The sequence below is a fragment of the Ictidomys tridecemlineatus genome, chromosome 4 (genome assembly GCF_052094955.1).
Source record: "Ictidomys tridecemlineatus isolate mIctTri1 chromosome 4, mIctTri1.hap1, whole genome shotgun sequence".
NCBI lineage: Eukaryota > Metazoa > Chordata > Mammalia > Rodentia > Sciuridae > Ictidomys > Ictidomys tridecemlineatus.
In genome coordinates, this window is record NC_135480.1 from 59,408,604 (window position 1) to 59,434,025 (window position 25,422).

The following is a 25,422-nucleotide window of genomic DNA, read 5'->3' on the forward strand; positions in this document are numbered from 1 at the left end:
AATGGAGCCTGTGTTGGACAAGCTGGTTCTAAGTGGTGCCCAGAGTACCTGGAGTGATGATCCCAAGCATCAAGAGTAAAGTCTACACTAAAAATATATGTCTGCAGGTGTTTTTCCTTGCAGTGCTTTTTTGAGTGCACAAATTCATCTAATAACACCTATGCTTAGTCTCTGACCTGGGTGGAGGGGTAACATATCAGCCAGAAGTCTAGCAGAAGTATCCTATCTTCTTTATGGATGCACAGTATCTTTCCAGTACTTGGTTATTAACAACCTTTCTCCAGCCAAAGCAGTTATATTTTCAGGCCTAGGTGTTTATTTTATTTCTGCATTATCAATTATTTCTGTGGATTTATTGCATCTGAAAATTACTGTTTTCATTCTCAGAGTAGATCCAGCCTGGCTGCAATCCCCAGAGAACTCAGGGATTCTAAAGCAATTAGAAAAGGAAGAGACAAGCCCTAGTGTATCAGGAGGAGCCGGGGGTGGCAAGACAGGCAGCAGCATACCCTCGAGGCCAGGGAGGCAGGCCTTGCAGCTATCAAGGGAGGAAAAGAAGACTCAAAATGGTTTAAAAGTCTGTACTGGTTCCCAGACTACTGAGTTGCAAGAGTTCAGTAAAATATCTTGGATTTTTATACTGGGATTCTTTGACTTCTCTCACAATTGCTCATCACTTACTAGTAAGTACTCAGATACTCTCATTTATCTCTGCATTTTACTTCTATTTTTTTGGCAATTAGCCACACAGACCTTCATATACAGGAAGAAGAGGAATTCAGAAGTCATGTCATTAAGATAAAACCTATGGCAGTTTTGTTGATAGAAAAACATACTTTGTAGGAGTTATTAGAGTTAGGAAGATATTTAGATTCCTTTGTTCACATGTAGCGTCATTCTAGAAATTATTCCTGCCTGCTGGTCCATCTTCTGTAGGATCTAAAAGCAAGAAATAGTAGAACTCCAGGTTAATTGATTTGGGTTTACTGATATTTTACAGGGAAAATGAAATCAAATACATATCTTCATAAAAAATTCAATTTTAGTTTTTGTACAGGAAAAACATGGCCAAAAATAATTTCCCCAATTTATGACACAGGGAGATTCTAGTCTAATGTGGCATTCATTTGCCTCCATATGACAGCTACAAGAATTCTCTGTTCTGTCAAAAAGAATTAAAGAACCCTTAAATTCCAATGTTGCTTTTTTTTCCTGCAAAATTTCCAGAATTTTATATTTTCCTAACATAAGTGCTTGTACATTTCATTGCAGAGCCTTCTGAATACATCATGGCCATTACCAACACATCATATGCTGAAATCACCACCTTCCTCTTGGTTGGGATGCCAGGGCTAGAACATGCACACATCTGGATCTCTATCCCTATTTGCAGCATGTATCTTATTGCTATTCTGGGAAACTGCACCATCATTTTCATCATCAAGACAGAGCCCTCCTTACATGAGCCTATGTACTATTTTCTTTCTATGTTGTCCCTGTCTGACTTGGGTTTGTCTTTGTCTTCTCTGCCTACCATGTTGAGGATCTTCTTGTTCAATGCTCCTGAAATTTCAGCCAATGCCTGCTTTGCCCAGGAATTCTTCATCCATGGATTCACAGCACTGGAGTCTTCAATCCTCCTGATCATGTCATTTGACCGCTTCTTAGCCATCCACAACCCTCTGCGATATAGCTCCATCCTTACATCAGTCCGAGTTGCCCAAATAGGAATAGTGTTCTCCTTTAAGAGTATCCTCCTGGTTCTACCATTCCCCTTCACTCTGAGAAGCTTGAGATATTGTAAGAAAAGCCAGCTATCCCATTCCTACTGCCTCCACCAGGATGTCATGAAATTGTCCTGTTCTGACAACCGAATCGATGTCATCTATGGCTTTTTTGGGGCACTCTGCCTTATGGTAGACTTCATGCTCATTGTTGTGTCTTACATCTTGATCCTCAAGACTGTGCTGGGAATTGCATCCCGGAAGGAGCAGCTCAAGGCCCTCAATACTTGTGTTTCACACATCTGTGCTGTGGTTATCTTCTATCTGCCAATCATCAACCTGGCCATTGTCCATCGCTTTGCCCAGCATGTCTCTCCCCTCATTAATGTACTCATGGCAAATGTTCTCTTACTTGTACCTCCATTGATGAACCCAATTGTTTATTGTGTGAAAACTAGGCAAATCAGGGTTAGAGTTGTAGCAAAATTGTGTCAGAAGCGGATATAATAGTGATATGTGATAACAATGGGGGGAAGTCTTTGGTGAGTGAGATAAGGTAAGTTTAAGAATTGTTTTATTCACTTTGAATTCTTACAATGGGCATAGAACTAGAGATATAAGAAGAAGTGCATTATCTGAAGTTCCCATCTCAGACAGCTAGAATGAAAAGAGTTGTTTTATGATGTTTGTTAACCAGCATCATCAGATAATCATCAAACTACAACTATACAAGTCTTCTGAAAAATTGATAAATTTACAAAGTTTTTCATTTCTTGTGAGTTTTCATATGAGATCCCTTTTATTGAAAGGTGCTTGACTTCAATTTCATGGAATTCTTTTCTATTCATTTTTTAAAAATTTACATTTAATTTTACCATGGGTTACCTAAAACCTTCTATTTTATCTTTTATTGCTATGCTATTCTATATTGGTCATTATGCTTGTTATTTGCAATTGCTATTATATGTTTATGTTTATATCATTTATGTTTACTTACTGACAAAATGTGCTGTCAATGATTGGAGACAACTATATGTTTTATTTATTTTTATAAACTTAATGTCTATAACATTTCTAATGCAGTGTAGATTTCAATAAATAATTGCTAATGAATTAAAAAGAAAATAAGATCATGTAAAAAATTGTATGTTGAAGAGTTCTGAAAAATTCCAATAAGGTAGGACAAAATTATTGTAAGTTGAGTATCCCAAGTATTAGCATATCACAAATGCTCAAAGATTTTGAAAATAGGGTATGATGTTAAAGAAAATTATACTGTCTTTGTTCTTATGGATAAAAATAGTCCAGTTTCCTTTCCTAACTTGGCATCTCTTTTATACCATTTAAACAATTTTATTTAGCCTTTTCTTATGACTCATTGAATTAAATCTTTTCTACAAAACACATCAATCCTAGTCTCCTACATTTTTATTCTCAGGTAACCTAAAAGGGAATTTCTGAAAGTGTCAAATATTAAAGAATAATAATTGGCCTAGATCTGGATAGTATACCACAGCAAATAACAAAATTTTAACAGATATAAGCACAGTTTTTGAACCTCTACTACATGCAAGATATGTTATACATATTTTAAGGCATAATTCTTTTAGGGGCCTACTAGGGATTAAACTCAGGGGCACTCAACCACTGGGCCACATCCCCAGCCCTATATTTTATTTTTATTTAGAGACAGGGTCTCATTGAGTTGCTTAGCACCTTGCCATTGCAGAGGCTGGTTTTGAACTGGAAATCCTCCTGCCACCTGGATGAGCTTAAGGCATATTTTTTTTATGATTCTTAAAATGACCCAGCTTTTCATCAGGTATTTCTTCCCATTTGTTTCCGTTGAAGACACTGAGACTCTAAGAGATTGATTTATTCAGCTTCACACAGACAGGAGGTCAAAACAACGATTCAAACCTTATTTTTAATACCCCAGAACAGTTCCAACAGAACAGTTCCAACTTATTCAACCTTTTGAGCTTTCAGATTCATAATTGCAAATCTTTCCATAAAGCTTTTCTCAGATAGGAAAATCTATCATCAGATTAAGGCAGCGTTTCTGAGTTTGAAGTGTTTAGCCACATCCTGATACATTTTCTGTAACCTCAGGAGCACAGGCAGGGGGTTGAGGTTGTAGCACAACAAAGCACTAGATGAATGCTTCATTAGTTGAAGGAAATGGAAGCCTACATTTTTCCAGTGTGAGGCAGAACAAAGTGAAGAACTTCATCAGTCTCTACTAATAAGATGAGAAGTGATTAAACAACAAACATCTAAGAAAATGGTTTGTGGGGAGCCCACAAAGGTATTGACTTTGGAAAAGATAATCACTCTCTTAGACAAACAGCCAGAAAATTGTATTTTGTGTATTAAAAGAGGCTGATATGTTTTGTTCTTTGAGGAACACAGACTTGAGTAACCTAAAATAAAGCAAACAAGCATAAATCACAGACATGTCATATGATTGAATAGATGGATTTTAGCATGAAGAATGGAGAAAATTATTACTGTCTTCAACTTTTATTAAAGTTATATTTAACTGAACAAATATTATTAAACTCTAACTCAATTTCACTCTCTGTGGAATGTACTGGACATGCAGTGCTGGACACAGTACCCATGTTTCTTAATTTCTTGGAGTGGGAGAAGACCGAGCCAAGATTTCATGAGCCCATGTACTGCTTCCTTTCCATGCTCTCTGTCTCTGACCTAGGGCTGTCTCTCTCTTCCTTACCAACCTTCTGGGATTATTCTTGTTTGATGTTCATGAAATTTATGCAGCTTCCTGCTTTGCCCAAGAAGTTTTAATCTACCTGTTCACGTGGCATCTGACTGGTATGTGGCCCTGTGTGATACAATTTTAGCCTGTTCCAGAGTTATCAAACAGAGGTCTTGATGACTTCTAAGAAAGTTCTTTTTATTCTTCCACTGTCTGTTTTCTTGCAATAGCTGAAACCCTGTTATCAAAACCTGCTCTCCCAGCCACTTGTTAGAATAAGTTTATTTATTCCCCTGCTCTAGGGACTGTCTGCTGCATTTTCTACTGTGCTGTATTTTGTGTTTATTACTTTCTCCTACGTGATTGTAAAGACAGTACTGGGGATGGCCACCCTCAGAATGCAGTTCAAGGCTCTCAACACCTGCATCTCTCTCTCACATCCGTGTGGTGTCATCTTCCAAGTGCCCAGGCTGAGAGCAGCCATGCTCCACTGTTTCTAGAAGACTGCATGCTCCATGACCCCATCCTCATGGCTGAGAACTTTCTTCCTGGTGCCACCCTCAATGAATTCCATTATGTACTGTGTGAAAATCCGTCAAATCTGAGAAAAGGCTGTGGGGAAACAACAAAAAGAAGTTGATCAAAGCAACCAGAAAGGGAATAAATGCATAGGTAACAGCTAGCTAGACTTTGAATGTTTGGCTTGGAGAAAGCATAATAGAGTCTTGGGTTTTAAACTCAGAATTCATAAGAAAAATGTCTTGTGGAACTCAGAACCCTGAATCCCCTTAGTACCTTGGCAATCTTGGATTCCCAGATTTTGCATCTGAAAATCTGATATGCAAAGGAAAACTGGAAGATTCTGCTTCTTACATTTTAGGATATATGCCAATAAACACTATGAGAAAAGGGCCTATGTCAATACCTCTCTTGAAAACATTCTGCTCCTACATTGTTGTCTGAAGTAATAAAATCCTTAAGAGCTAAAATGGTTCTTTGGTTTTTTTTTGTTTGTTTGTTTGTCGTTGTTGTTTGTTTGTTTTAAAGCTCATAGTAATGCTATGAGTGATCTGTCTAGTCCCAGAACACCCCACACACACTTGCTAACTTTAAAATCTGCATATAAAAAACATTTCCAGATATAAATTCAAGCTAACAATGCTATTGTTTTGGAGTTATATGAATCTCCTACACTATTATCTAGGTTATTATTTTTAAATACCTTCAAAAAACCAAATTTTATTGTTTATTTTAATGGTCTTTGTAAAAAGAAATACATTTATCTTGTCATTTATACATACTCAGTTTTCCCATATATTTTACTCCCACTTGTTAGAATAAGTTTATTATAAGCATGTTTCTAAGGAGCATCCATTTTTATTTTTTATTGGTTCTTTTTAGTTGTACATGATAGTAGAATCCATTTTGATATAATTATACAAGAATGTCTTGTGAAACTCAAAAACCTAAATCCCCTTAGTACCTTGGCGATCTTAGATTTTCAGATTATACATCTCAAAATCTGACCTATAAAGGAAAACTGAAAGATTTTTGCTTCTTACTTTTTTAGTATATATGTCAATAAAATATTTTATTCTAATTAGGATCCCATTCTTGTGAATGTATGCAATGGTTGGATTCACTGTGTTATATTCATATATGTACATAGTAAAATTATATCAGATTCATTCCACTGTTGTCACCAGCTGGGTGGGCTGGCAAAATGAGCTGCGTTCAAAGGAGTTGGCTGTATCAATAACTAAGAAAACGGTGAAAAAACCATGCAGCACACCAACATGATTTCTAAGAATGAGAGTGGGACAGCTCAGTGACCCCAAGAGTCAGCTTCACACTGGGCAACATTGGAAAGAGCAAGAGAGAGAGAAAACCCAAAACCCTCCTATTTATTGGGGAGAAGACATTGGATAGAATATTCTTCCTAAATAAGGCAAGGGGTAGGGTTTCGAAGGGTGGAGTCTTGCTTGGTGATGTCTTGTGGTCAGCAGATTGATTGACATCTTAGCAAGTCATACCCATCTCAGGTGCTGTGTGGGAACACAGGCAGATTGAGAGGAAAGGCACATTTGCATCACACAGCCCAAAGAGTGCTCAATGCCAGAAAAGTCCCCTCATATGCCCAAATGTGCATAGCTCACACAAACAGACCATGGATGGCTTGGGACACACTGTCTTTCCTTTTCCTACCCACTCCCTTCCCTTCATTCACCATTGTCTAATCCATAGAACATCTATTCTTTCCCTCTCTCCTTATTTTGGTTAGTATCTATATATCACTGAAAATATTCGACCTTCAGTTTTCTGAGATTGGCTTACGAACAATTTTTATTATCTAAACAAAATTAGTGAGGCTTTTACTTTTTTCCTCAATCTTGAATCCAGATGGGGTCACATTTTCATGATTAAACCCTCCCAGATCACTTCCAACCTAGATAGATATTATAATTTCTCCTAAATGTCAATCTTCCTGTATTTGTTCTTAAAATCATATATATTAAGGATTATTTCTTTATATTCTAGGATCATTTTCTTGTAATCTCAAAATCCTGTACTTGTTCTGAATATCATATATATTAAGGATTATTTCCTTAATTCTAGAATTATTTCCTTATAATCCTAGAATCCTAGATATCATTCATAAATTATTTTTAAAAATATATTATACAATTATTTGGTGTTAGAATATGAGTTTCAGGAGAGCAGTGACTGCCTATTTTATTCACTACTTCATATCCGCAGCTAGCCCAGTGAAAAATGTAATATACAAAGTCCAAAAAGTTGTGCGCACACACACACACACACACACACACACACACAGACTTTAACATCACAGAGAAATAACTTTCTTGTTGCTTATTTATGACCACATTTAACGCTTTTTCTGTGCCCAATGCATACTTCAATGTCATTATGTTTGTTTTATATCACTAACAAGAAAATATGCTTTCAGTTTTGAAATGTTTTGAATAAGTATGGTGAATAACAATCTTCAAATGATTAGATATTGATAATGATGTTTATTTTGACAAAGGAGAGTAGTGAGTACAGTTAAGATTTGAGGAGGCTGAGAAAGTGTCTTTGAGGTCTCCTTTCAGCATGAGAAGAACTCAACTGCAAGGAAAATAAGATTCCTCAACAAGGAACCATCTTTCAGGTATGATGTACAAGTTACACAAAAGCTAGCGACGTACAGCAACAATAATCTTTCATTTACTCATAGTTTTGTAATCTGTTCACAGCTCAGCAGCGAAACCTCATCTCTGTTCCACACGGCACCACTTAGGCACCTTCAGAGTGGCTGGAGGATGCACTTGTAAAATGGTTACACCTATAGCTGCCAGTTGATGTTGGTTGCCAGAGTTGAATTTAGCTAAACTCCAGCATGTGACCTCTACACAAATCTTGGACTTCTAATAACATGATGACTGGATTCAAAGGAGTACTATAAGAGAAAGTAATGTGTTCCTGGAAGCAGGTTGGAAGCTTCTAAATCTAAAACATTGTACCTGGCAAGGTATAGAGTCACTTCTACTGTACCTCTTAGTTACACATTAAAGGGGAAAGTAAGTTTCAAAGGAAGGAGAAACCAATTCCACCTTTTGAAAAAATGGTAATAATTTGGAATTGCCTTTAGCCCATCAGAGACAGAATTTTATATATTATTATATAAATAATATTAAATATAATAAGCAATACTTATTAATGATTTTATCATATGTGTTGACCACTAAAATAGTTTTAATCAAAAATTAGACTTAATAGTAACATCTCTCCTAAAAGTAAAATTGCTTCTTTACTTTTACATTCAGTTTCATAACTATAAACCATAGATCAGTGTGGATCTCCCCTGCATTTCCATGCATCCTCATTGCTGAGCAGTGAAGACCATCCTGCGCTGTTCATGATGGTGTCACAGAAACTACTATCTAAGCTTATCATCAGATAGGACTTGGAAAGCCATAATTATTTTGCATTTCAGTTCAGTTCCCACATCCATTCCTCTCAGCAACCAAGGAAGGAATGGAATAGGGAGAATTAAGCCCAACATTTCTCAGGCTCTCCACTATCTACAGCATATATACATACTTCATCCTTTAAAAGCAGTGAAACATGAGTGATTTCATTTTTTGCCATGTGACATCACGTCTTCTGTATATATTCTACAACTTATCTCATTCTCATCCCTAAGAGGAATATCACTACTCTAACAAAACTTAATCTAAGTCCCTAAAAAAATAAATAAATCAATGTATCACCTTCCTACTTCTTCTAATGACCTGACTATACCTTATGTATGTCCTATTTTTTAATTTCTTTGCTAAAAACTACTGTGACTCAGCCTCTAAACATGCTTGCTTAAAAGTGTTTAAAGAGTCACATACCCTGGACACCTCAATTTACCCAGTCTTCATCAATTTCTTAATTACTATAATGTGTTTTGATTTTTTACTGATACATACATGACATTCCATGTCTCGTGAGTGCATATACATGGAGTTTTTGTTTGTTTCTGTCTTGATTCTTTCTTTCTTCCTCTTTCTACTCTCTAGACATGAGCAAATCACTCTAGCTCTTCAGTTGACCAGCATCAGGAGGTAGCAGAGATTATATAAAGATGCACTAACTGCATTTGAGGCAGACCAGTGTAGGCAGACATTTAGACATCCAGAAATTTATGTCAATAACTCAACAGGCCTTTGGCAAAAGGATTGTATATAGCCTCTTGTTGGGAACCCTTTTAGAATCCTGTCTCTTACTTATCTCCAAATTCATATAATCATAGGATGGCATATGAATTTGCGGAATTCTTCATATTGAACAACATTTGCATTTCTCAAACAACTAGGACTTGCAATAGTCTTTGTCTCTTCTCCCTCCTATGTGTTTTTCCAATATTATTAATTTCAACTTTAGCTTTAGCAATAACCTCTAGTTATTTATATTTATATTTTGCTTGCTTTTCTCGTTTAATAACACTTTAGCATTTCTTAAAGAGTTAAAATATATGAAGTTAATAATAATACACTTTAAATAATAAATGCGGTTGTGAATATAAATAATATTAAATATAATAAGCAATACTTATTAATGATTTTATCATATGTGTTGACCACTAAAATAGTTTTAATCAAAAATTAGACTTAATAGTAACATCTCTCCTAAAAGTAAAGCAAACCCATCTATCAGTTCTTGGAAAACTAAGATCTTGTTCACTTTACTAATTACTTTAAATACTATTAAGTATTTACCAAGAATGCATTAAGTATCAGCTGTCCTGTTCAGGTGTATGTATCAATCATTTAAATTGATCTTAGAAGAAGTCTTGGTAATTGGTAATTGAAAAAAGTGAACTATTTGAAGGTATTAAATCAGTATTTAGAGTATGAGTTTCTGAATTGTGACTCAAATCACGTATACTGGGAGGACAACACAGGAGTGTCTAATAGTAACTAAGAAACCAATAGTTTAAGACCAAAGACCAAGAACTTCCTTCCTTCTCCCTAACCTCAAACCAAATCAGTTGACTCTAAAACAGATGAGAATTCTTGATAGTATCAAAATCCATGTTGAAAAAAGGAGGGGGTGTATTCCTCACTTAAAACAAAGAAATAATAATCTCAGAGAGATTAAGTAATTTGTCCTTGGTCACACAATCATTTGGTTAAAAGTGTCAGAGGTAGCTACGGTGGTGTCACAAGTTCAAAATCTCAGAAACTCTTGAGGCTGATGGAGGAGGATCACAAGTTTGAGGCCAGCCTCAGCAACTTAGCAAGGCCCTGTCTCAAAACAAAAAATAAAAAGAGCTGGGGTGTACCTCAGAGGTAGAGCACCCCAAGGTTTATTCCATCCCCAGGACTATGAGAGAAAGAAAGCAAAGAGAGAAAGAAAGGAGGAAGGAAGAAAGGTAGGGAGGGAGGAAGGGAGGCAAAGAAGGAGAGAGGGGCAAAGACAGAAAGAAAAAAAGAATCAGAAGTAAGGCTGATCAGCTTTATCTTTTATCTGAATCAAATCTCTCTCTTTCTCCCTCCACCCTGCTCTCCATGTCTAGCTGGGTGTTTAATATATAGTTTCAAAACATGGAATCCACAACTAGAAACATACTAATATCTTGAAGGTAACCCTTGCACACACACAGTATAGATTTCCCTCCGTACCTGTTTTCCCTTGATGCCCATGTTTTAGGGCTTCTCATCAGCTAAGAACCATGAATACTCTTCCGGGAATTCTCAGCTTCAGAAAAAGTCCCCAAGGAGAAACTCCTGGACATTTCAAAAATCCTCACATTTTAAATACGGGATATCTTGTAGCCAAGCTACAGTGCAACCTGAGTTCTGAAGTATGTCTTCTGAGTCCTGTTCTTTTCAGCTATTGGTGCTCAGGTATGATTGCAGGCAGCATCACACAGAGAATAGTCTAGAACACAGAGGGACTGGGCATTTGGAATCAGAAACACACACTGAGCTCTCCGTCCTGGCTACTTGCTAAATCCTCATATCATGCTGGTAAGGCAGTTTTAAGTTGCAGATGGATTGTGATAGAAGACCTGCAATTCTGTCACTATGTGACATTGTCAAACCAAGCTAGACATTTATTCTTTTTTTTTAAATTATTTTTAGTTCTTCGACATCTCTCTAACTTACTAAGAAAAGGGAAGACTTTTGAAAGAATACCTCAATTTCCTGTATTTCTTTCTGTATTTCATCTGTAGATTTTTCTAACTTCTATATTATATACTATCTTCACTTAAATTGTTTGCAATGTTGTGATTTGAGCCCCTCTCCGTCCTCCTCATATTTCGTCTCCTAGCATTTTTTCCCATACACTTGGCACACATCCTATAACTCAAGCTCTCACTCAAACCAAATATCAGTACACATCACATCCTCTAGACTCTCTCACCAAGAATTTCTTTCTTTTCTTTTTTTTTTTTTTTCCTTATTGGTACCATGGATTGAACCAAGAGGTGCTTAACCACGGAGCCACGTCTCCAAACCTTTTATCCCTTTTTCTTTTTTGAGACAGATCTCATGTAATTGCTGAGGCTGGCTTTGAACTTTCAATCCTCCTTTTTCAGCCTCCCAAGATTTTGGGATTACAGATGGGCACCACCACATAACAGCAGGAATTCTTTTGTAAACTTGTGTTCAGCATGTCCAAAACTGAATTCAGTCCCCCAAACATTTTACCTCTCTATTGTTATCCATTTCAGTTCATTAATCATTTTTTATATAATGGAAATCTCTGTACACATGCTTGCCAAGGTAGGAAATTTTAAGTTTTTTAATTTGCTTTTTAATTGTCTAACTCTTGTGACAGTTAAGTTGGTATGCCATCGTAGTAGAAAATATGTTGTAAAGTGATCATGTAAACTCCAGACTATACTGCCAGGGTTGGGATTTTCCCCTTAGCCCTTACTTTCTCTGCAGACTTACCCAATTGCTTTACCTCTCTGTGCCATGATTTCCAAACTCTGCTCATGAGAATAGAACCTATATGGTAATATTGGTGTCAGAGTTGAATGACACAATTCACATTAGACATTTCAAAAAGTAACAAGTCTATAGCATATTTAATAAATATTACTTATTTTAAACTTCTTATGCATGTGATAAATAATATACTAGTTGCATTGCATTTGCATGTATAGAACACAATAGAGCATTTTTCAGTGTAACTGAATAAAACTTCTTCAGGGAGAGCAAACGACAACCCAGTCCATGCATTTGAAGAATCTATACCTGTTGTCACAGTACACAAGCCCCAGAGACACAGCTGACTCCAAGTCCTTCAGATTTAGTTTCCTCATCTTATGCTAAGGATTAGAGGCTTTTTACCAGCTATGTTAGATTTCTCTTCTTAATTTCTTGTGCCTCAGATTTGATGCACACCTCTTCTGCATTCTCGTCTCCACACAGAAGACCAGCTTAATCAGTCTGATATCAGAGATACACATCTATCCTGTCCCCTTTTCTAGAATTAATTTTTTTCCTGAAGGCCCAGGTTCTTCTATGATGTTACTCAGTTCCAGTCTTCAGATTTACATACTACATTTGACCTCCTAACCTACCAAAAGCTGTCATGTAGATTCAGGAAATACATCTCTCTGGTAACAAGTTTCAATTTCAAAGAGTTCAATAAACATTTACTAAACACTCCCTCTGAACTCTCCTAAAGGCTAGGCAAGTTATAAATACATTTGAAGGCACACTGTAGACACCTGATCCTAGTTGAAATTATGTAAAGTGATGTATAGTACAAATTCCCCGTATATATGATATAGATTTCTAAATACTTCAGTTATTGAATTGGGGGATTTTTTTTCAGGAGGTAACATATTTAAAAAGTGTTATCTGAGGTGACATAATTAAACTACTAAGAGGCCAACATTGATGGAGAATCTGATGGCTCTCATGGGTTGTAGAAATCCCTGTAAAAACTCCCCTTCTGAAACTCCTGGAAAAGTCTAATTGATCCAGAGCCCCAATTCTCTCCCGTGCCATCTACAGACCCTTCCTGACTCACTAGACCTGAGAAATCAGCCCTGTCAATCTTCAGGAATCTCATTCTATATTGCAGGTTGGTGAATCTAAAATTGTAAAGTCATGACCATTCCTTACAACAGCAGCCTCCAAAAAGCCACCTTCTTTCTGACAGGCTTTCAAGGTCTGGAAGATCTCCATGGCTGGATCTCTATTCCCTTCTGCTCCATCTACGTGACAGTTATCCTTGGGAACCTCACCATCCTGCACATCATCCGAACTGATGCCACCCTCCATGAGCCCATGTACTATTTTCTGGCCATGCTGGCCCTCACCGACTTGGGCCTTTGCCTGTCCACACTGCCCACCGTCCTGGGCATCTTCTGGTTTGATGCCAGAGAGATTGGCATCCCTGCCTGCTTCACTCAGCTCTTCTTCATCCACACCTTGTCTCTGGTGGAGTCCTCGGTGCTGTTGTCCATGTCCATTGACCGCTACGTGGCCATTTGCAACCCACTGCGCTACTCCAGTGTCCTGACGCCTGCGCGTATCATCAAGATGGGGCTGAGCTCAGTGCTTAGAAGTGCCCTGCTCATCCTCCCCTTGCCATTCCTCCTTAAGCGCTTCCAGTACTGCCGCTCCCACGTGCTGGCCCATGCCTATTGTCTGCACCTGGAGATCATGAAGCTGGCCTGCTCTAGCATCATTGTCAATCACATCTATGGGCTCTTTGTGGTGGCCTGCACCGTTGGTGTGGACTCCTTGCTCATATTCCTGTCGTATGCTCTCATCCTGCGCACTGTGCTGAGCATCGCCTCCCACCAGGAGCGCCTCCGGGCCCTCAACACCTGCATCTCCCACATCTGCGCTGTGCTGCTCTTCTACATCCCCATGATCGGCTTGTCTCTTGTGCATCGCTTTGGTGAACATCTGCCCCGCATTGTGCACCTTCTTATGTCTTACGTTTATCTGTTGGTACCACCCCTCATGAACCCCATTGTCTATAGCATCAAGACCAAGCAAATCCGCCAACGTATTGTTAAGAAGTTTGAGTTTGTAAAATCACTTAGGTGTTTTCAAAAGGACTAAGTTAGCAGGAAGATAAAAAAGTTCACCACGTTGTTTGTTGTTTTATTTGTTTGTTTGTTTTTGTTTATTTATTTCACATATGCTGTGAAAAAATAACATTCTCTTAATTACCAACAAAAAATAATTAATTAGCTCTGAAATAAATAGTCTGTGTAACCTTTGGAAAATTACCTAGCTCTCTGGTCTTTAGTTTCCTTAATTCAGGAATGAGTATAGAAGTAAAGTTGGGAGCAGTGGCACATACCTGTAATCCCAACTACTCAGGAGGCCGATGTAGAAGGATTGAAAGTTTAAGACAGAACTTAGTGAGACACTTTTCAAGATAAAATAAAGGGTTGGGGATATAACTCAGTGATAGAGCACTTGCCTGGCATGTACATGGTTCTGAGTTCAATTACCAGTACCTCAAAAAAAAAAAAAAGGGATCATTATACCTTTTCTCCTTAGAGAGATGAAGTGACAATTAAATGAGAAAATTCATGCATGCATATCGCTAACACAGTGCCTGACAAACATACAATTCTCAATAAATATTAACTGTTCTTATGTAGGAAAATTCAAGTGACACATGCCTATAATCCTAGCGGCTCAGGGGGCTGAGGCAGGAGGATCACAAGTTCAAAGCCAGCCTCAGCAAAAGTGAGGTGCTAAGCAACTTAGTGAAACCCTGTCTCTAAATAAAATGCAAAAAAAGAAGTCTGGGAAATGTGCCTCAGTGGTTGAGTGCCCCTGAGTTCAGTCCCCAGTACTGCCCCCCCCCAAAATTAAAGAAAATTCAAAACAGTAGCACAAGTTTCATCTTTCAAATCCTCTGGTAAGTGGAATTTAATTGATGATCACTCTTAATTTACCTCTTAACATTTTTGTTATGTTATTATAATAATCATAATTTTTATTCATTGGCAACCTATTTGCAAATATCCACACTCACACTCCCAGTGATGGCATTTCACGAAGGGTACTTGCTAAGGACACATGCACAAAAGTAAGAAAAGGAGCAAATGCCCTGGAAGTCTGAGGAAAGGAACCAAATTGAAATAATATGAAAATATTCCTGGATAATCAAAAAGGCAACAGAGGCTGAGGGTTATAGCTTTCCATGTGAGATACTAATCAAGCATCTTCTAATCAAGCGTCTTGACTTCTTCCTTTAGTTATTATGTATATTGCAAGGGTGGAAAGGAGAGAGAAAACCATGTAATGTTTTGTTTCTTTGTGAGGAATTTCCCTCATCTCTGGGCTCAGCCAAGTCATACAACACATTCACACAGGCTGCTGTGGTTCTTTCTTACTGTTTTTGTTTATGTCCCCACAGTGCATAGTTTCTGTGCCACCTTTATTTGTGTTGGTACATATGTCCCAATTAGCTAGCTTGTGTGAATCATTTTTGTACTGCAGTGGGACAGAAGAGGCTGGACACTTGAGGAATTTTCTGGAAGCAGTTTTATTGACTGCAGGGTTCAGAGGTGGCTCTCACCTAAGAATTCTTCCTTTGAACCATAAGTATAGAAATACTTTGAACTTCATATCCAGTGGAGGTTAGGGGACTAGGAGGTTCATATAAAAAGTGCATTTCCTTCTATCCTTTAGATAGACAGGGGTTTCACATCTTTTTTTCTGCAAACCTAGCATTTATAAACAAAGAGGAAACTACAAAACACATTACCTTCTGCAGATTTTTGCTGATAGCTGATATTCTATGCAAAAAAATAAAAAATAAAAAACCTCTCTGATAAGAAGAGGAATTTACATGACAAAAATATGGTGGGGGTTTCTGCTTAATTATGATAAGAGTCTTCTGGGTGGGGGTCTCTGGCCTGCTTCAGTATATTACACATATGTCTAGATACAGGAGGAGAGAATTATAACACTATATATTTATATATATCGGTAGAGGTGTCCTCCTCTAGAACTTTACCTAGAGTCAGAAGAAGGAGAAAGTTTTAGCTCAGCAATTTCTTCCCTTTACAGTTTTGTTGCCCTAACTCTAGTTGCCAAAAGGGAAACCAGTGAGAGAGCATTTTACCCAAAAGGGAAGCAAGTAGAACCAGTGGAGCTTCAAGACAGTGGGCTATATACAAAAATGATTTGTTTTAGATCCTTAAATTTCCCAAAGCATCAGGAAAAAGAGAAGATTGCAATATTAGTAGTAGTAGTAGTAGTAATGTGTTTGCATAACTTTACATAGGCACATATGAATATGAATACATAAAAAAATGACACATATTTACACAATGGCTTGTGCAGTTCAAATACGCAGATTCATGTATTCACCCTAATGGAACTGCATGCTTCCTAGTGTCCTGAGTGCCTTCTGTTTTCATCACCCTGAGATTGTTGAAGAAGCCTGCTTCACTCAGTTCTTCTGTATTCACAATTCCTCATTCTTAGAGTTCTCACCTCTTCTCATGATGGCCTTGGATCTTTGGGAAGTACCTTCTCACACCTTGACATGTATTTCACTGTTCGTTGGTTCTAGAATCACAGAAGCAGGACTGTTCTTGGCAGAAGCCTGAGCCTTGCTTTCTCATTCCTGTTCTAAGGTAATTCCATTATTGTGGATGAGCACTCTACCCTTCGCCCTGTTTACACCAAGATAACAGGAACATAACTGTCCAGGAAACATCAGCTGCATGCAAGGTTGAGTAGCACTTGCTGTATTCTTATCTCATTCTTACCTCCCATCCTCTTAAATACAAGGACCTGCAGGGTGGTGTCTGGAGCTGACTCCGCACACCTTTGTTGCTCACCCCTGCACTGCTCTTGTGGTAGATAAAGATTGTCATTGAAGAATCTGTTTTTGTATTTCTCAAATGACTTTATTTATTATTACCTTCATCACAAAAATGCTAACTTGTTTCAAATGGCTCTGTGTTTTCAATGATTTTAGTGTCCTTTTTTACCTAAATGTTGATTAAAATGTGTACATTTTTAAATGTTTTAATATTCGTCTAGGAAAACATTGAAATTCAATCATTTTGTTAAAATTTAAATTACCTCTGTCTTCATTAAGTCCCATCTTATTATTATAAAAGGGATGGTTTCCTTTTTAATTCTCATATAGACTTTTTAGAGAGTAGTTTTAATGAGATTAATTACTATTACCAATATTGCATATCTAATAAACTGGAGTCCATAACTACATTCAGGTCTGTATGACCTCAAAAGTTGAACTTTTTGAGATTGTGATGTTCAGACTTTGTGTATTCAAATTTCTCTACATTATATCCTATTCTTCCCTCACAGAAGATACATGGCTAAGATATAGAGAAGATAGGATTATCTTTCCTATAATATGAACTAATCTTTATGCTCTTTCTAATTAAGGCTGTTGAAAGATTTATCAAATATTAATCAAAATTTCCTCCCTCTCCCTCCCACCTTCCTCACTCCCTCCAAACAAATGCACTGAAGTCTACTCAAAACATATCTAATAATAGCTTTCTCTTCCAAGAGTTTGGCCTTAAATATTACTCAAGATGGACATGCTTTGGATATGTTTCCCATTTCCATTAATACAGAAATGTTCCAAGGTGAAAGGATCAGATCATGAGGGCAATAACCCCATCAGTCCATCCTAGAGTGAATGTACTGACTGGGTGTTAACCATAAGTAGGTAGGGTGTGATTAGAGGAGATGAGTCACTGGTGTCATGCTCTGGCAGAGCACATCTTCCCGATGGCCCCATTCTCCTTTTTCTCTCTCTGTCTCCACACTCCCTAACTCCCTTGCTGCCATAAGGGAAGCAAATTTCCTCTGTTAGGCCTTTCCCCCATGATTTACTGCCTCACCTTGGGCTGGGAACAATGGAGTCATCCATGTAATGGACTGAGAGCTCTAAAATCATGAGCCCAAAATAATTTTTTTCTCCTCTAAGTTGCTTTTTTGAGTATATTTTATTTTTTTTAGTTACTTATGTATCTTTATTTACTTGTTGAGAATCACACCTAGTGCCTCACGCATACTAGGCAAGCACTATACCACTGAGCTACAACCCCAGCCCTCTAAGTTGTTCTTTTTTGGGTATTTTCATCACAGCAATGCAAAAGCTAACTAAAACAGGCATGTAGAATAAAATGCATCTCTTATTGTATGTGAAATATTATTTTGCTATTAAATATTTGCTAAATTCATGGATAGATGTTTGACAGGATTATAGCTAAATAGGTGTGATGGACTGAATTGTTTCTACCCTAAATTCTATGAGAAAGTCCTGACTTGAAGAGCCTCAGAATGTAATTATATTTAGAGATAAATTTACTAAAGAGATAAGTAAGTGAAAATAAGGTCACTAGGATAGAGCCATATAACTGGTGCCCTTATTTATGAGAAACTTTGGATACTTAAGAGAAGTTAGGAGTTCACATGCACACATAAAAGGTCATGTGAGATCATAGTAAGAGACTAAGAAAAGAGGCTTCAGGAGAAGCCAAGCCTGTCAACATCTTAATCTAGGATTTTGTTGGCCTTCAGAACTATAAAAAACTAAATCCTTTGTTAAGCTATCAAGACCATAGCATTTTATTACATAAACTAGTAAATTAATATAACAGGCAACTGAGATGGGTAGTAATTCTATGTTAAAAGTAAAGATAAACATTTAATTATGGAAGGAATAGAAAATTCTGATTATGAAATCAGTCTTGTAAAGAAATCATGAAGACAATGATATGTATGTGAAAATTCCCAAACCCCGTGGTTGACATAAATATCCAATTTTTTGAATCTGTCAGGAAAGGACAAGGCCCAGAAATCTGAATTTAACAAGCACCACAAGAGATTCTGATCCAGATCATCTGGTGACTGTGATTTGAGCCACACTGGTTCATCACACTTCAATGTGTATACAGTACATCCACCAAGAACATGGGAGTGAGGCCACAGGACCAACCAGGTCAACAAACTGGAATAAACTCTTGGGACTGGTTTGGGGACTCTGGAACATTCCTTAATATCTTTACCTTTACAGTCCCAAGAGAGAGCCAACAAGTTCATTTCAATTATCTGAGTAATAAAAACACTGAAATGGCCCTACCTTTGTGTCTCTAATTGTCTTCACCCTCAGCTTTCCCAGTGTCCAAAAATGGATGGTTAACTCTTCATATCCTTGTATTCACATATAAAAACTCATTTTCAAGTTTTTTTAAATTTGTTTATTGCTTCCCCCCCTTTTTTTTTTTTTGTTTTGGTACTGAGGATTCAACCCAGGGCCTATTAAGCACACACTATACCACTGAGCTTCACCCTAACCCTCGCTATTCAATTTTAACAGAGTCACTTTCCATGCAATGGAACACCAGAACCCATTTCTCATATAGAACTGTAACTTAGTGCCCATCGAGCACCTTCTCCCCGTCCCACTTCCCCTCTTTCTCTCCCTGGCCCTTAGTAACCACTATCCTACTCACATTTTCTGAGACCCACTTTGTTAGATTCCACAACAGTGAGATCATGTGATACTTGTCTTTCTGTGTCTAGCCCTTTCAAAATATCAAATATGATTATCTATGCCTACCATGCCCAAGATCACTTCCAATGTACATAATTGGAACTGTGCTGTACCATACATGCAACATTATCAACAGCACATGCTCTGCTTTCCTGGAATTGCAGGGTTTGTTCAAAATTTTCTCCACGTCCTTCAGCAGTAGTAACAAGAACATGGCACCCACTGGACTTCCCATCCAGGCATCTCACAAGTTGTCTCCTTTTTATCTTTCCCTCAGAGACTGAGATAATGAGGTCCAGAGACCTATCCACAGCAGGGAATTGATTAAAGATCCTCAAAGGGTCTCAATAGTACTTCCGGCACTTGCATAAAATCAGGGATTTAAACTTCCACCCTCCAGTCCCTCCATACCTCCTATGCACTGTGTGTTTAGCCTCCCTTCTTCCTGGTTGTAGGAAGGAAGTTGTAGAGCTTCTGGGAGCTCCACTGTGGAGCAGAGATCTCAGAAGAGTCAACCTGAGGTGGAGAAGGAGGTGAGACAAAGGATTTGAACCATGAAAAGGCTATAGAGGATGCCTGCTGAAGATGGAAACAGCTGCACCCAGATCCCGCTAACTGCGAAGGATCCCAGATCTGACCTTAGAAGTAGCTCAGAAAGCAGAAAACGGCTTTCTCGCATCCATTCACTTCCTTGGTTCCTGCCCAGAGATTTGCCTCCTACACGGTAACAGCTGGATCATTGATGTAAGCAAGTTGAGTGGGCAAAATTGAGGTGCAGAAATGAGATGAACTCAATTATGAAGGGCTCAGCATCTAGTCGTTAGCCCCACGCACAAGATTATAGAATCAAGAGTTACTCCCAAAAAACAAAGTGTTAGGTGGATAAGAAATAATCTGACCCTCTGGAAGAAAAGCTTTTCTGTAACACAAAAGGACATTTCTATGAGTAACCACAAAATATAAATAGAATCAGAGCAGTCATTTATCTTGCCCAAGTCCCTTCAGAAAAAAATCTCCAAGCAGAGCAACTAGGGGTAGAAAGTCATGTTAAATTTACTTCCCAATCCCACCCTACTTTTGATAATCGCTTTAGTACTAATTAGAAACAATGAAATCTTCCCCAAACCTGATAATAGATATTCTGAATATATATTAATAAGAAGCACTTAAAAGAATTATCTTACCAGTATTTTTCTGGTCATCAGGCTAAAACAAAAGGTGATCTTTCCTAAGCAGATATCACGTGGCTTAATTATTCTAGACTTTTTTTTTTTTATTTCCATGTCCCTTCCTCCAACCTATCCTTCTCTCTCTGGTTCCTATTTGCCCTCCACCTACCACCACTTACACTTACAAAGCAAAGCTTCCAAATCCAAACACAGTCTGTCTTTAGCTTACCACAAACAGGTGGTAGGAACCAAAGGTTTTTGATCTCTCTATATATCTTTTGTCATGTAACCTTAACTCGTTAAACAGCCAATTTATTAATTCAATTTTTTCCAATAATTGGTATGTGCTTTGCAGCTTCAGAAATTTGAATTCCAGCTCCACCACTGATGGACAGTATGACTCCAGACACACTATTGAATTCTCTCTCTCTTTCCACGTTTGCAAGTTGAGATAATAATACTAACTTGCAATGTTTCTCTAAGACCTTAATGTGATCATTTTTACAGTGGTCCTGGTAAAATGCTGGGCAAATAGTAACTGATTATCAGGAATTATTTCACTCTGACAATTTTCTGCCTTTATTTTCATAAGTCCTGTTGTTGACTAAGATGTAGTGTGCCTGTCTCTGACAGGTAAGTTTATTCTGCCTTTTCTAAATTCACTGTGATGAATAATGTGGTGACCACTGATCATGGCTGCAGCAGAAGCCAAGAAACTTAATGTGAAAGCCAACCTCAGCTTCAAGTGGACAGTGAGTTAATAACAGAGGCTATTTAATGGCATTGGAGTGAAACACAAAATGTCTCTCTCTATATGTATGCATTTCTCTAACCAATTTTTTGTCTGATTTTTTTTTTCAGTGCTGGGGATTGAAACCCAGAGCCCCACAAAATTCAGGCAAGTACTCCACCACTGTGGTACATCCCTAATCCATTTATTTATTACTTTAGATAGAGATCAGGATTCAGTACACTTTAAAGGACTATTGATTTTTATGATAGCTGCTGCTTTTTAATGCTGAATCACCATTTTTTTAAAAAAAAAAGTGTAACAGCTGATTTGAGTTTGGAGTCAGAAAAATTAGCTCTTGCTTCAAACCACATTTTGGACTTTTACATCTCTCTGCTCTTATCTATGTTTATAATTTACTTTAAGCCTCTGTTTCTTCATCTATAAAATGACACTATTGTGAGAATGCCATCATAGGAGTTTTTAAGGAGATAAAAATGTACCAAGTTACTAATATTTAACTAAATAAAAATTGAACTCTATTCATGCAAGAAAAAAAAATGCTGAGCACTTGCTATTCCAGAGCATATTCTAACACAGACTTCATAGAGGCTAAGGAAGCAAAGCCTGTGCCCTCTTTGAGCTCACATTCCAGTGAGATTATCCATGAGGTGTGAGGAGATCATTGCTTTAGAAGCCAAGAAGCCTAGTTGGCTTCTGACCTCTGCCCCTGAACTAGACTCCCAAACCTTTCTTTCTTCATCTCTAGAAGAATGGGCCTACCAGCATCATTGACCTTTGCTCTGTGGACTCTCATGGATGTGGTTTCATGATCAGTAATGTGACCATGGAGGATGGTGCTGCATTCTCTCCTGCCACCCAGCTCCTTAGCAGTTGGATTCCTAGACTTCTGTGGAATGCCAGTTCCTAACTGAGTGGAGGATCAGGACTTGGATGATTTTATGTAATTGTCAGGAATAGCTTCACAACAGCCATCACACATTCCAGTTCACTCCAGAGTTGCAAGGGGCAGCATTTATGAAAATCCTGGAGCAGGCTGGGCTTCTGTGTTGGGAAGACCAGAAAGGAGGTGAGTGAAGGGCTTGTCTTTGTCCAGGATTGGGGTGTTTATTTGACTGATGAAGTTAAACAAAACAGAAAAGAAAAAAGAACAAAGAATAGCAAAGGAACATAGCAAGATAAGGGGGAAAGAAAATTTGGGACATTAGTGAGGAAAAAAGCATATGAGGAGTTTTCAATAAAAGATCTATTCCTACTACCAAGTATGGTTGCTCATGCCTATAATCCCAGTGACTAGGGAGTTTGAGGCAGGAGGATTGCAAGTTTAACGTCAGCCTGGATACTTTGGTGAGATCCTGTCTCAAAATTTAAAAAAGGATGAGTATGTAGCTCAGTGGCAAAGCATCTCTGGGTTCAACCCCTAGTTCTGAAAAAAACATATGTTTATTTATAAGAAGAAGGCAAATTTAACATGGACAATAAGAATAGGAAAAATGTTCTTACTCCTTACCATGAAGGAGCCAACAGAGCGATTTCTAGCATCCAAGGAATAAGAATAAAAGCCACCCTCCTCCACACACACACACAAAGCCATGTCATTTCATGGTAGAATGCAGCCACTGTTGGCCCACCATGTCACAGGAGGTAAACTGAATTTTCCCTGCTCCCATCAGCCTCTCTCCTGGGTGCTTCTGTATTGAGAAGACCAGAGGATGTAAGTAACCCTTTTTCTAGGGTCAGGGGTTTTATTTGACTAATGAAGTTAAACAAAACAGGAAAAAAAAGTGAAAAGATCAAAGAAGAGCAAAGGAACAAAGCAAGATAAGGGAAAAAAAAGATAAAAGAAAATTTGGGACATTGGTGAGACAGTGACTAAGTCTAATAAAAATTTAAAGCTGAGCAAGATGTACACACCTATAATCTCACCTACACACACACAGGAAGTTGAAGCTAAAGAATCCCTTGATCCCATGAGCTCAAAACCAGCCTGGGAAACCTAATGAGATGCCAACTAAAAAAAAATAACAAACAAACAAACAAACCTCTAGAAAACAAGGGAGGTTGATACAGTAGTCAGAACATTCAACTCACTCAGTTTAGCTCTTAAAAGTTGCACAACATTAAGAAGTCCCTTGACAATTCCACATCTTTCTTATTGAAATTACAAGACAACAAAATATTTCCTTCAAACAGATGATGAGAGGAAATCAGAGATAAGAGTGAAACAACCTCTTAGAACAGCTGGACAGTTCCAGGTCTATTTGATTCTGATCTCAGTGTCTCTCTCTCTCTCTCTCTCTCTCTCTCTCTCTCTCTCTCTCTCTCTCTCTCTCTTTCCTCACATTCATTCAATTTATTCAAGGTGCAATCAACGGCATTTGCACAATTCAGGTCAGGGTTTTGGAAGAAATTGACCTCACCCCTTCTCTCCACATACAATGACACTGGGACCCGTGGGAAACAGCAGCAGCATGACGTCTTCCTTCCTGCTGAGTGGCATTCCTGGGCTGGAGAACATGCACATCTGGATCTCCATCCCACTATGCTTCATGTACCTGGTCTCCATCCTGGGCAACTGCACAATTCTTTTCATCATTAAAACAGAGCCCTCCCTCCATGAGCCTATGTACCTCTTCTTGTCCATGCTGGCTCTGACTGACCTAGGGCTGTCCCTTTGCACCCTCCCAACAGTACTGGGTATCTTTTGGGTTGGGGCACGAGATATTGGCCATGATGCCTGTTTTGCCCAGCTCTTTTTCATTCACTGCTTGTCCTTCCTGGAGTCCTCTGTGCTACTGTCTATGGCTTTTGACCGTTTTGTGGCCATTTGCCGCCCCCTGCACTATGCTTCCATTCTCACCAACACAGTCATTGGCAGAATTGGCCTTGCATCTCTGGGCCGGAGCGTAGCCCTCATTTTCCCCTTGCCTTTTATGCTCAAAAGATTCCCCTACTGTGGCTCTCCAGTCCTCTCACATTCCTATTGCCTCCACCAAGAGGTGATGAAATTGGCCTGTGCAGACATTAAGGCCAATAGTATCTATGGCATGTTTGTCATTGTCTCCACAGTAGGTGTAGACTCACTGCTGATCCTCTTCTCCTATGCTCTGATCCTGCGAACTGTGTTATCCATTGCCTCCAGGGCTGAGAGGCTCAAAGCTCTTAACACATGTGTTTCCCATATCTGTGCTGTACTCCTCTTCTACACTCCCATGATTGGCTTGTCTGTCATCCATCGCTTTGGAAAGAAGGCACCCCATCTGGTCCAGGTGGTTATGGGCTTTGTGTATCTTTTGTTCCCCCCTGTGATGAACCCCATTGTTTACAGTGTGAAGACCAAACAGATTCGTGATCGGGTGACCCATGCTCTTTGTTACTAATTACGTCAAGTCTTGGAGGCACCCTCTCCTTTATGCATCCTTCCTCTTCTATCTTTATAATATCTCACATGCATAAAATAGAGGAAACTTACTTATTTACACAACAGACATACAAGAATGAGCAAACCATAGCTTTCACACAGTTCTCACTCTGTTCAGGTGAATGTGGAGGGAGACAGTAGACTATGATACTGGTAAGTTGTAATTTTCCATGCCCTCCACTACCAGGACCTCCTCCTGTCTGCCATGAAAAAGCTATTTCTGTATGATGAATGTGTGAATCTTGAATATGATGCTGTGGCAGAGTTAAGATTAGCTCCAGGCAGCAAATATATAATAACATAGATTATGTGTGAGTCCAGAGTGGTTTCTATATTACTCAGCCACAAAGAAGAATTAAATTATGGCATTTGCTGATAAATGGATGGAACTGGAGACTATTATGCTAAGTGAAATAAGCCAATCAGCACAAACCAAAGGCCAAATGTTCTCTCTAATATGTTGATGCAGACTGTTCACAAGAGGGGGATGGGTGTTTGCTGGATTAGACAGGGTGGAGTGCAAGGAAGACAGTAGAATTAATCTGACATAACTTTCCTATGTTCATATATTAATACATGATCAGTGTAACCCCACATCG

The 25,422-nt window shown here is 38.3% G+C and overlaps 3 protein-coding genes across 3 annotated transcripts; all 3 read left to right on the forward strand.

Moving 5' to 3' along the window:
• The first annotated feature begins 1,289 nt into the window (after window positions 1–1,289).
• Window positions 1,290–2,231, forward strand: Or51a4 (olfactory receptor family 51 subfamily A member 4). Its single transcript, XM_005323106.2, has one exon. The coding sequence runs from the start codon at window positions 1,290–1,292 to the stop codon at window positions 2,229–2,231; it is 942 nt and encodes a 313-aa protein (XP_005323163.1).
• A 10,836-nt stretch (window positions 2,232–13,067) lies between these two features.
• Or51g1 (olfactory receptor family 51 subfamily G member 1) lies at window positions 13,068–14,033 on the forward strand. Its single transcript, XM_005323107.2, has one exon. It carries the CDS (start codon window positions 13,068–13,070, stop codon window positions 14,031–14,033), a length of 966 nt encoding a protein of 321 aa, XP_005323164.1.
• A 9,807-nt stretch (window positions 14,034–23,840) lies between these two features.
• LOC101977911 (olfactory receptor 51G2) lies at window positions 23,841–24,782 on the forward strand. The gene has a single exon (XM_005323108.2). It carries the CDS (start codon window positions 23,841–23,843, stop codon window positions 24,780–24,782), a length of 942 nt encoding a protein of 313 aa, XP_005323165.1.
• The last annotated feature ends 640 nt before the right edge of the window (window positions 24,783–25,422 follow it).

Bases quoted from the DNA above. Each gene is read 5' to 3' on its own strand.
- Or51g1 (XM_005323107.2), top strand. From the start codon at position 13,068: ATGACCATTCCTTACAACAGCAGCCTCCAAAAAGCCACCTTCTTTCTG.
- Or51a4 (XM_005323106.2), top strand. From the start codon at position 1,290: ATGGCCATTACCAACACATCATATGCTGAAATCACCACCTTCCTCTTG.
- LOC101977911 (XM_005323108.2), top strand. From the start codon at position 23,841: ATGACACTGGGACCCGTGGGAAACAGCAGCAGCATGACGTCTTCCTTC.